This window comes from Emys orbicularis, chromosome 10 (assembly GCF_028017835.1).
Source record: "Emys orbicularis isolate rEmyOrb1 chromosome 10, rEmyOrb1.hap1, whole genome shotgun sequence".
Lineage (NCBI taxonomy): Eukaryota > Metazoa > Chordata > Testudines > Emydidae > Emys > Emys orbicularis.
In genome coordinates, this window is record NC_088692.1 from 79583681 (window position 1) to 79595861 (window position 12181).

Consider the following 12181-nt stretch of genomic DNA (forward strand, 5'->3'; position numbering starts at 1 on the left):
ACTTAAATTTTCAAAGAACCATAGAAACATTAACTGATTTTTATAATGTCCCACTGCACTAGGTTTTATCTCCATTTTACAGGTAGGGAAATTGAGGCAGGGAAGTTTTGACTCCCCAAAGGCCACACACTGTGTCAGTGTGAGTCTGGATCAGCACTTGAAAGGTTCTGGCATCAACCACTGAAATCAAGACCAGACTTCATCTTTGCTTAAAGCAGGGGTCGGCAACGTTCGGCACGCGGCTCGCCAGCACATCGCTCGCCCGCGCCGCTTCTCACTGCCCCCATTGGCCCAGGACGGCGAACTGCGGCCAGTGGGGGCTGCGATCGGCCGAACCTGCCGCGTCAGCAGGTAAATAAAACTGGCCCGGCCCGCCAGGGTGCTTACCCTGGCGAGCCGCGTGCCGAACGTTGCCGACCCCTGGCTTAAAGCATTTCTGAGGTTAAAAAATAGATTTGGTACTAATGAAAGACGAGTAATTTTGTAACACCCAACTCAGCAATATGGTATGTTCCAGCAAGCTGTGTACCAAATACAGTGCATGTACTTTATATATCCTAACCTCAGGAGAGCTTGGCTGAGAGAATTTTTTTCCATGTTAATCAGCCCATGAATTTTTCTCCCATCTCTCTTGCCTTTTGCCCCTGCTTCTTATTAAAACGACCTTATGGTCTTTTCATTTTTGCTTCAACGGACTCCTATATTATACAAAGATGCAAGTTATTTGGAAGATGGAAGTATGTAATGCGCTTCAATGAAGTTGAAAGCAAAGTATAATGGTCTTATATCAAATATCCCCATGTTGGAGGAGCGGTCAGATGAAGTACTATGTCACAGGATGGAATGTTCTTATCTGTAGCATTATCAACTCCACGTTGACTCCAGCTGTACTCTTTTTTTAATTAACAGGAAAAGGTCTGTAAAATATCCTCATCAAATAACCAAATGGTTTCAGTATCCAATAGTACAGTGATGATAACTAACATAAATGTCCCAGAGGTTTCATGTTTTAAGGGATGTCTCAGATTGAGAATACAGGGACCTGAGCCTGAAAGATACTGAGCACCTCATCTCCCTTGGGAGTAGAGGGGACTTAGCATCTGACCAGTAGAGCTTGGTGCTACAGGATCAGGCCCTAGATGTGACAGTTGTGGTAACACTATAGTTGTATTATCTGGCACTGAATGGGTTGAATAGGTGGCTTGCTGTCTCCTTTTCCCAGGGAAAGTTGCCTTTGAATAATTCCATGTGTCTCTTCTACTAGGCACTCTTTATGTTACTCAGTGCAACTGTATGACACTGCGCATTAGTGATGAGATCCAGAAAGAATTTCAGAGTCCCAAATGCTTTAGACATGTTACCCAGGGGGTATAGCCATTGTCCATTGCATATATCAAGGGTGGTGATGTACAAGGGTTTTACCCAGCTGTGTTGAGTCATATCATGAAGATATGACATCGGATTCACATCAAAGGTGGATACATGGTGAGATTTTCCTATTTCAGTGCAAAAAACCTCACTAAACCACATTTCTTTGAGATAAAAGCAATGAAAAAACCTTTGCTGTGTAAGGTTCCTGTCTTCTCAATGTCTTATGTTGTATTAATCTCAGGTTTTACTATTTCATTAAAATTCACAAGTGGTCAGTAAGGTGGTTGCTTAATAGATTTAGCATTGGCTAGCTACATCAGTACCGTATTCAGTCACATTTGTTTTAAGGGAGCGTTTGTAAGAACAGTTCAGCAGATATATTCATGAATTTGAGAAAAATGCAACACAATATTGGCCTGGAAGGATAGAAAGCTGGGGGAGGACTTTACAGTGGATCCACACCATAGTTCTCATTAAGATTGGATGTCTCCTCCACACCAAGATATAGGACCAGATTATTTGGAGGCACAGCACCGCATGGGGTGGGGCTGCAAAGGTGCACATTTGTACTTCTGGAAATCTGGGCTATTTCAGGCATGGCCCATAATGTAAGTTAGAGCAACCCAGAGGCTGCCTTAATTTGTGTCAGCTTCCCCTCAACCACCAATGGGCTGCTGTGTAACCCAAACTATTTGGATTACAAAGCATGCCAGACACCCCCCCCTACTGACATACTTCCTCCACATGCCCCTACATTGGCGGGTGGGCGGAGGTAGCAGTGTAGGATTATCTATGCCAGCCCTTTGTGGTGGGGACATTTCTCAGATGGCTATTCTGCCCTCTGTATATTGTTGGAGCAGCAAAGAAGGGGCCAGAGCAGGTGCCAGAATCTTCCCAATAGTACTTAGCTTAGAGCAGGGATGTCTTAAGCTCAGTCCAAGGACTGAATTCATACCACAGCTGCCTTCTCCCACAAAAATGAAGGCTGAAGACAAAGATGATCCTGTTCTTTTTTGCCAGTGAACTCAACCAGTAAGAAGTTTCTATTGGTGTGACAAGGAAGCAACAAGTCTAGGCAAATATGGGTGACCATTTTAATATTTTTATTAAGTTATCTAAACCTATTAGCATACTTGATGTAATCATCCTCCTTCGGGTGGAAAATGCTGTGATGGGAAAGTCAACATTTTCCCATGGAAAAATTCCTGATTTTTCCATTAGGAAAATCTAAACAAATATTTAGTTTCTGGTCAGGTCGACCCAGACCAAACATTTCAGTTTGTAGAACCAACTTGAAATGTTCTGTCTGAGGGCAGTTTGACATTAATCTGTGTTCTCCTGAGCTACTGCAGTGCCTGAGGAGAGTTGTAGTTCAGGTGCCTCGCTCTCCGCATGGACTACGTCTCCCATGATGCACCATGGTGTCCTCTCTGGTTGAACTATAGCAGTGCCTTATGGGAATCACATGGTGTAGGCTGGCTGGGAAGCTTGGCTGCCATGAGAATGGGAACTTGAGGCACTCAAAATACAAGTCCCATGAAGTACTGAGGCAGCTTAGAAGGACACAGATTAATTTCAAACCAACTGGAAATGAAACATTTAAATATTTCCAACACAATATTTACAGACATTTCCATTCTATGAAAAACTTCAATATTTTGACTTTTTTGTCCCAATTTAGAACACAAACATATTTTGAAATAATTGGAATTTTCCTACAGGATAGAAATTTTGATTTTCAATCAGCTCTAGTCACAGGCCTTGCCTCGGCTCTTGAAGTGACAATGGAAAGTCAGAGCTACCTTTTGCTTGTGAGGCTGGAAGGGGAATATGGAATTTGAGAAGAATTATTAAGTTTAATGATTATATGACTTCTTATAATTTATTATTGCGGTAGTATCAAGCAGCATCCGTCATGTTAGGGCCCTGTGTGCTAGGTGCTGTACAAATCTAGAGTAAGAGACAGTCCCTGCCTCATAAAGCTAACAAACTAAAAGGCAAGATGTTACCTGCAAGTGAAGCAACCAAGTGGTGTGGGCCGGGGGAGGAGGAAGTTCTAGCATCAGTATCAGTAATTGTAGTAATCACAACTTGCCCCCTGCCTTATCATTATCTGATGACTCTTCTGTATGCATCATGACAAGGATGTCAGACGCATTTGGATGAGGATATGGGGAGAGGCTTTATGGATATGAAAGAAGATTTTTTTGTGGGTTGTTTTTTGTGTGTCCACGCCTGGGTTTTTTTGTTTTTTGATGGAACAGCTTACAAAAAAAGCACACAGGAACTTTTGGGCAAAGCAAACAGCAGGTATTCTGAGCTGTACCATTGAATAAATTTTGTAGGAATAAAGAAAAAAAATTCTCCTAATAAGAGATATAAACAGTAGGGTGAGGAGATACGTCATATTGAAGAAATCTTTTGGTTCTGAGAATTCTTCACATTTTCTGTTTATAGCTTTTCTTAGTCATTAGTTTGTGTCTTTACATAGAGCTAGCTGAGAAGATGTTGGATTCTTTTTCTTATAGCACATCCATCTACCTGAAACCAAACAGTGCTAGGAAAAACCATCCTATCTGGCCTCAGACCTTACAAAAAGGAGCAAATCAATAAGTCAGACTTTCCTGCCCTCGGTGTTAAATCAATCTGTTACAGGCAATCTTGCACACGATCAGCTCTCCCAAACAATGTGGGCATTCCATCGTGGGATCTGATCAAGGTGTAAAGCATAGTGTCACTAAGGAGTAGCCTTAACCACCTCTCTTCAAAGGTCCTACCCTCAGCCCTGTTCAAATTTAGATCAGAAGTGTGTCTGTGTAAAAAGTATTCCCTTCCTTTTCACCTAGCTGTAATATTCAGTATTCATTGATAGCCTGGCTAGAGACAAGTCATGTTACAGAGACCATTCGTTGAACTCATTATTGAATGAAATCCCTGGGATACCAGGCACAAAGCAAAAGTGATTGTAGTTGCGGTGACACAATGGTAGATCAGATTTAATCAGTCTTTGAGATACTTTCTGTCTGACTCTGGTGTAACATCCATTCACATTTCCTGTAGCTAAAGGGAATGTTTGCCAATGGCCATGAACAGCAGAGGTATGAGGAAAAAGTGGACCCCAAATGAAATGCAAAAGAATTGGCCATCTTTAGATATTTGGTGAGAATGTGCTGTATTGAAACAGAAACAAATGTAGGAAGAAAAAGTATGACTCAAGAAATTAATGCAATGGAAATGTACTGTAGCGAAAGCTAACCTGGGCGTTTTTGTGTGTGTACTTCTGAGGGATGCTATCTTTTTATTTCTATATGATCAAATGTACTGAACTTTCCCACTGCATTTGTTGAAGCAAACTGGGTTAGTGTGCTACTGGTGCATTAAACAGGTTTTTTTACTCTGTATTCAATAAAAGATGTAAGGTGGAGAAACGCCACTTTATTTCCAATTTCCCGCCCCCTCTGTTTTTTCTTAAGGAGGTCAGGGAACTAGGAAATCAATATGAATGTTTAGTGTTGGACTGAACTATAATTTCACATCAACCCCTTCATAAACCGAACAGAATTAAGAATAAGAAATAAAACTGACTGTTAACACTTCCAACAAAACTATTGTTTTTCCCAATACAATTTTAAGTAAAGTATAAGAGTAATGGTGCTCACCTTTAAAAACACATTTGTAGCTTTTAAAAAGGTCTTCCAAGCCAAAACATTCTCTCAGATACCATAGTTCATTGCAATGGGCATCAATTCATTGTTGGTTCCAAACTTGCTGTACTAACACACATGGAGCCACACCCACTGCATTTGATTCTGCTCTCACTGTACAAATCTGGAGTGAAATCAATGGAATTTGTTCTGGTGTAAAATGGCGTGATGCCAGAATCAAACCCAGTAGATCTAGCTAAAGCTACTGTCCTAGTACTGCATGTTTCTACTTAGCCACATGCGGTACTACTATGTTTGATGCTTTCCCCATCTAGATTTTTGAAATGGATAATTAACTAATATATACCAAGGACAGATAAAGAGAACTCTTCACCAGGTTATTGTCAAGGATGTTTTCCCCCACTAGGAACAGAGGAAGAGCTATGAGGAATGTGTATCTGAAAGATGCAGAAAATCACTAAAACATATATAATTTAATTATCCAATTCATTTTAGCTCTTGATGTGAAATAAGCACAAAATTAACAGACGTACATTAAAGTCTGAATTGTTCTTTGAGTTACCTGTTGTGAATGTGTGTGCACATGTGCATCTCTGAGAAGTTGTTTTCAGCAGCATTCCTTCTACCTGTTGCAGAAATGTTAACCAGAGTGTTCTCCAGGCTAACAGGCTGCAAGAGTTATTTGCCAGGAACCCAATCCATCTGGACTACTTTGTGGATTTTGATTGATTTATAATATTATCAAGGAAGAAAAATGTGAAGATGATCAATTCTCTGAGCTTTATGGAAGTTTGTTTATTTTTCAGAATAGGAGATATAACACAATCATTGGTTGGTGGACTAGAGTAGATAGGCTGCTTGGAAGACTGTATCTACAGATTTGAGGTTGCCATTGGTTGCAGGCCTTGTTCAAGCAGATTTAGAGTCTCTTGGGAAGCCATTTATTTGTGCTGTCTCCCTAGCTAGAATGCCTAAGATTCCATGTGTAATATCCTTCTGCTATTAATCTGCCCCAGATTCTTGTATCAGCTGGGTATGAGGAGTGAGTATAGAATTGGTATCATGTCCAGAATTGATGTGGGTGGGTTTATGGAGGGAATGACAGATGTAATACATGAAAGTTTCCTGTTAAAAAGCAGAGGTGAGTGAAAACTGTGATATGCATCATCGCGAACTGTGTCAAAAGAGAAGATATCCTGACTTCCCACAGTGCTTTAAGTCTTATCATATGTCTGTTTTGTAGGTCTGGTTGAAAAATTTTAAACAAAACATTGTCCTGTTTTGTTTTTTGTTTTTTAAGAGGTATTTGGTTGCAATTAAAATTTTCTGAGAAAAAAGACTGAGTTTGGTGGAATTTCCAATTGGAAAAATTGAAACAAATTGTTTCATTTCTGATCTACAAATATTTTAGTTTGGGAATGTTGAAATGTTTGGTTTGACATTTCCAAATCAATTTTTTTCAGAACTTTTCATTCTGCAAAAAAAAAAAAAAAGAAGTGATATTTTGACTTTGTCCTGAATTGGGACAAAACACCAAACCTCAAAATATCCATATTTTTAATAGATGAGAAATTCCACTATTTGATCAGCTTTAGCTGTTAATCAGCACAAAGCAGCTTACATTCCAGCCATATATTCTTGGAATATGAGGAATAAACATCACCTTAGCACTAGTAGCTCTGTTGTACTGAGGGACGACCTACAGGTCCAGATTTGGCAGCACTGTCTGAAACCGTTGGGCTGTGAAGTGGCATCATATTTGTTGTCAACTTAGAAGGAGCTGCTTTCATGGAGGGTACCCCTTTTGTGTTGTATCCCATGTAGGTTCCACATATATGTGGTTTGAAATGCTCATTTAATGAAAGCAGAATCAATCTAAAATCAGACACTGTGCCTTTTTTTCTTTTTTTTTTTTTTAAACGAAACACACAATACCAACCCCAAAACATCCTATCAGGTGAAGCTTTGGATGACTGCATTAGTGGAAGCTGGAATTCCTGTTTGGATCCCACTGAGGATGCAAACATGTTCTTTATGGGGGTCCTCTTTCCTTTAACTGTTAGCCAGGAAAGGAATCAATCTGTTGAAAAACTATTCAGTACAGAGGAGGTGGAGCAGCATTGGGAAAGAAAGTGACCTTTCCCTTGTCCTGTGAAAACACTGCATTCCCGTTTGTGCCTTTTATTCCTTATCCATTTCCACCGTGGCTTGTATGAGCACTTGTACTAAATTAATGCCACGACAGCAATAGCTATTTTAAATATGGTTGCAATTTCATGCCCCCAAATTTCCTCTGTTATCTTTAATCTTTGATCATTACAGTCCCCAAATGGAGATTTTTCGGTGAGCTGCAGTTTTTATATCGGTGCTGTTTAGAATTAGCTGGTCCGCTTCCTAAAAAGCCAAATGTTTAATCAATACATATCCTACTATGTATAATAAATACATTTCTGCCATCACTTTTGAAGAGAGGATGCCATTGATTTGAGCCAAATAGTTTGCAAAATGGTAAAGGAGATGGGTTTTTTCATAGCTATTTAACATGACAGGGCCAACAGGCAGATTAGAGCATAGAAACAGCATCTGAAATTCTAAGGGGAAAGTCTCTTACAGGAATTTGTTTATTTTGAACATTTGTTACATTAACATTCGTTCCAATTGTAATGATTGATTGATTTGGACTCTCTTTGATCTATGGCTAATAATTTGACAACCTTTCAATAAACTGAGAATTTGGAGATTTGGTATTTTGATTTTGTTGTTGTTGTGTTTCCTTTTCTGATCTTTGGAAGAAAACTTCCATTTTAAATCTGTAATAACACAGGCTGATTACTTCCCATCAACTCACTGGCTTCCAGGACAGAATTTTCAGGCTGATTATTGTTTGCACTGCTCTGCTATAAAAGTACAGGGTCTGTAAATTAAAATTGGACTGTAATAGTTTTAATCTGCAATTTTATAGTCCTCTAATCCAGTGATCGTGTTGTATTTCAGGCTTTTACTATATTGTCATCTTTTCTGGAGGAGGGCAGTGGTTGGAAAGCTATTTTAGACACAGCAGATAATTAATATGTATTGATACACTTTATTATTTATTTATTTATTATAATTCTAGATTAGAAATGGACAGCAGTGTTGTTATACGTTGAAGAATAAAGACCTGGAACTTGCTTCAAAAGGAGTAGTTTGCTTGGAGTTGGATGTCCTATTTAATCCAGTAAGTTTAAATGTTTTCACTTAACTCATCCTCTGTGTAAGAAACTGGAACGCCTAAACTTGCCAGTGCCAAGGGGTTTGGTCTTTTAAACACAGGAACTGAACGGAGAAGGTCCTGACCTGGTTGCATCTGGAGGGAAGGTTGGGCTTTATTCTTTTTATAAAGAAATACTGGCAGATCACAATGCTGCAACATTCCATCCAAGCTGATGTGATAATGAAATGGCAACTTTGGGCTGGGGATGACCACAGATGTTTTGGGAAGAGGTGTGGGTTATTGCACGCAAGGGCTTAATTTGCAGCAACAAAAAAGGGAGTTAATATTTACATTACTGTGCAGGAATTTTAACTACTAATTCTTCCCAGAAAGTTGACCCACAATATCCTATTCAGAGGGTGTTAACAGGAACAAAAACTCAGACATGGATGTGGTGGTCTCAGCTTGCTTGTCCCGCCATCTCTTACTGAATTAAATTCTGTTTTACATTCGCTGTTGCTGGATGGAATGTAACTCAGCTCTTACTAGCTACTTATTACAGTGATGTAGGAAGCAAAGTTTTATTTATTTAAATGGCTGATAGGTACTCTTTTGCCTTGAATGGAGTTTAGGTTTGGGATGTTGCTATAGGGAACAATGATCAACACTCTTTGCCAAAGAACAAGCTCAAATATATTATGGCTCCCCTTTTCCGGAGACTTTCAAAGATGTTCCCAGGCCATTCCTTTTTTCAGATAGACTGGAATCTACCTATTTAAGTATCTATTAGCCATCACTGTAGTGTCTGGGAACCTCTTTATAATCTTTAGTTTATTGTATTTACACAACACCGCAGTAAGATAGGAAGGTACTGTTTCCAATTTACAGATGGGATATTAAGGCCAGAGTAGGCTAGACCAAGGTCACACAAAAGTTTGTGACAGAGCCAGTGCCATGTCCACTTGACCATTCTCCTACCTATGGCTAAGATACTACTTTTTGTGGGCTAAATTATGATACCATTACTCATATTTGGGTAGCACTTTACTCCATGAGTCATTCCATTGACTTCAGTGGACCTATTATTAGAGTAAGGGAGTATTCAGCATGAATAAGTAAATCACAATCTGGCTTAAGTGGCTAAGGGTGTTACAGGAGTGTAAAATACTTTCGGCTGTTCTTGGATGTCCCTTCTAATACCTTAGTATTAAATATGCAGCATGAATAGGCCATTTGGGGATGTGATCTTCAGTTCCCGTTTCTTTTTTTAGAACTTTTCAGTATGGGGTTGATCCAACAGAGGAACAGAAGGGAGTATGCTGAGCTGTGTGCTGAGCTTAACATGGAGCTGCTCACACCCTGCAGTCTGCCACTCTGCAGGCAGTTAGATCTATTGGAATAACCTGGATGAGTGCCAGGCTTGTGCAGAATAACTGATATGTACACCTAACACCTTGTCATAAACCATTTAGAGACTGAAACAAACAAATAAATAAGTAAAGGACACCAGAGCTCCAAATCAATATGATGATACCCGAGCTTGAATGGTAACATTCTAAATAAATTATTCCTTCCTCAGGTAAAAGCAAGTATCAGAACCTTCAAGCCACGAGAAAAGCGCTTCATTGGAGACAACCGCAAGTTTTCAAAGAAGGTAGGTTGACTCTGGGCCGAGCTATCACTTCTGTTTGGGATGGCTTTTTAGTAGCTTCACTAGTACACCCGGATGATAGAACCTGTGGTGGAAACTCTATTTATGCATCGACTCACTGAACACAGATGTCAATTCTGTGTAGATTTTTGCATGTGTATAAATGCTGATTTGCATTCACACACAGTTGCTTCCTGATCTATCTCTGTGTTCCTACATCTCCCCAATTTCTGGAGGGAAAAGAATGGCTTAATAAAGAACTTTAACATATATGCATGTTGCACAGTTTATGGAATTTGAAACAAAAACCTATACTTTGGTTTCATCCTCAAAGAATAAAGAAAAACAATAAGATACTATAGAAATTTAAGAAGGTTCTAAATCAATTACTATAAAAGTCTATAGTATTTAATTGAGACTAATATTCTCGCTATTTTAACCATTTATAGCAAGAATATAATTTTTTATTCAATTCTATATGGAGATAGCCCAAACTCGTATGGAAAGGGTCTTATTTTCTGTTAAATTCTAAAGGATTTTGCAATAAAGGTTTGTGGGGGTTTTTTGTGGAGGGGGAAAAAGCTTCAATTCTTTTTCCTTCAGACTTGCAGATTTTGGGGGTGGAGGAAAGTGCTGACATGTTTGGGTGTCATACAAAAACACACGGTAGCTAGAATGTGTCTCTGAAATAGAAGCTGTAGCATACATACAAGCACAAAGCAATTGTAGCTTAAAATTGTCACTGTTCTTGAAGTGAAGTAGGAAATTGGAGCATTTAATTAAATTCCTTTCTCTCCCCTCCCGTCCGACATTTACCAGATCTTATCGAGAAATGTTGATCGTGTGAAAAAAATCACCATGGCGATATGGAATACAATACAATTCCTAAGGAGCTGCTTTCTCTGGGAATCTACACTAAGGAGTGTGGTAGCATTTGTGGTAAGTGGATTTCTTCATATTCCATCAGACTAACTGATATAAGGCATTGAGTCTTACAGTACCTTCCCCCTCCCTCAGCTTAAACTCTCTTGTTGGTTGGTGTTACTATATTGTCCTTCAGTTTTATTATTTAAATCACTGTAGTGCCCACAAGTCCCAAGCTTGATCAGGGTCTCCTTGTGCCGAATGCTAGACTAACACAATGGCGGTCCCTCTAGAGCAATCTCTCCCATATTTTCACCTGTTGCAGAGGCCTTCTGCACAACAGTGCCCCTTCTGGGACCTTGTGTGGAGGAGCTATGTGGGCCCAAAGGCAGCACTGGGGGCCTCCAAAGGCTCTGCACATAAAGGTTGGATGGGCTGCACTGGCTCTCAATAGGTTTACACAGAGAAGAGTGTGACGACCAAGGACGTAGCGATCTAGAATCCCTACAAAGGGGTTATAGAAGGTCGTGTCGGCTGGAGTTGCGATAATGGAATGGCTGCAGCCCTGTGACCTACCTCTGGCTTGTTGTGCTGCTGATAAAGCACTGGAAGAATGAGACTATAGGGAACAATCCTTTATTGATGGGACAAGATGAACTAATAGGTCTTTTCCGTTCCAACTTTAATTTCAATGAGACTGCATTTTACTGTAGTTCAGCAATGCTTGCCATGCCCTGTTAGTTGAGGGTGTGCCGCTTGTCCGACTGCAAACAAGCAGTTCTGTGCTGACATTGTCTCTTGCAAGTCTGACCACCTGACTGTAATAACTATAAAAAAAAATTTGGTCAGCAAGTCCCGGTGTGGTCTGAGAATTAACAGCTAAGTTCTCCACCTATCTGGCCCACTTTTCAGCTGTATTCTTTTTTCCCTCTTTGTAGTAAACACCCTGTTTTCAGCTTTCTCATCCACTCAAGCAGAAAGAGTTTCTCCTCCTTTTTATTCAGCAGTGTGGCATTTTCTTCATGCTTGAAATGTCTGGCATGCCATTAAAGGTTGCAAAATCGTTTTGTGGTGGTCCAGAGGGAAAAAAAAGTTTTTGAGTTAAGTGTTTATTAAACCAAATAACAGCCACATCTCCAAGTGTTTGCCTCCCTTTTTGTCTGTGAATTATAAGTTGCTTTAGGGTTCTTTTGATGAAAACACTTCACAGTGTATTTGCACAGATGAGTAAAGTGAGCTGTCGCTACTTGAAAGACGCACAGAGTAAAGACAGAGAAGCTGTCTTTCACCCTGCAGGTTGAGAGGGATCTGGCAGGCACGGTTGAGGAGGAAGAGGGTTTTTTTTTTGTTTTTTTGTTTCTTTACTTGTGTTGATAATGTACACAGTTGACTCTAAGAGCTTGAAAGGGTGAGGATTAGTGTTTTCCAGTCCATTCT

The 12181-nt window shown here is 39.8% G+C and overlaps 1 protein-coding gene across 5 annotated transcripts in view; it reads left to right on the plus strand.

The window, feature by feature from the left end:
- Positions 1–12181, plus strand: part of MCTP2 (multiple C2 and transmembrane domain containing 2) — a 142476-nt gene that overhangs the window by 75892 nt on the left and 54403 nt on the right. For all 5 annotated transcript variants that reach the window (XM_065411604.1, XM_065411605.1, XM_065411606.1 and 2 more), the window contains 3 exons: positions 8152–8253; positions 9809–9883; positions 10700–10819. In XM_065411604.1, the coding sequence (XP_065267676.1) occupies positions 8152–8253; positions 9809–9883; positions 10700–10819 (297 nt within the window). The remainder of the gene's footprint in view (positions 1–8151; positions 8254–9808; positions 9884–10699; positions 10820–12181) is intronic.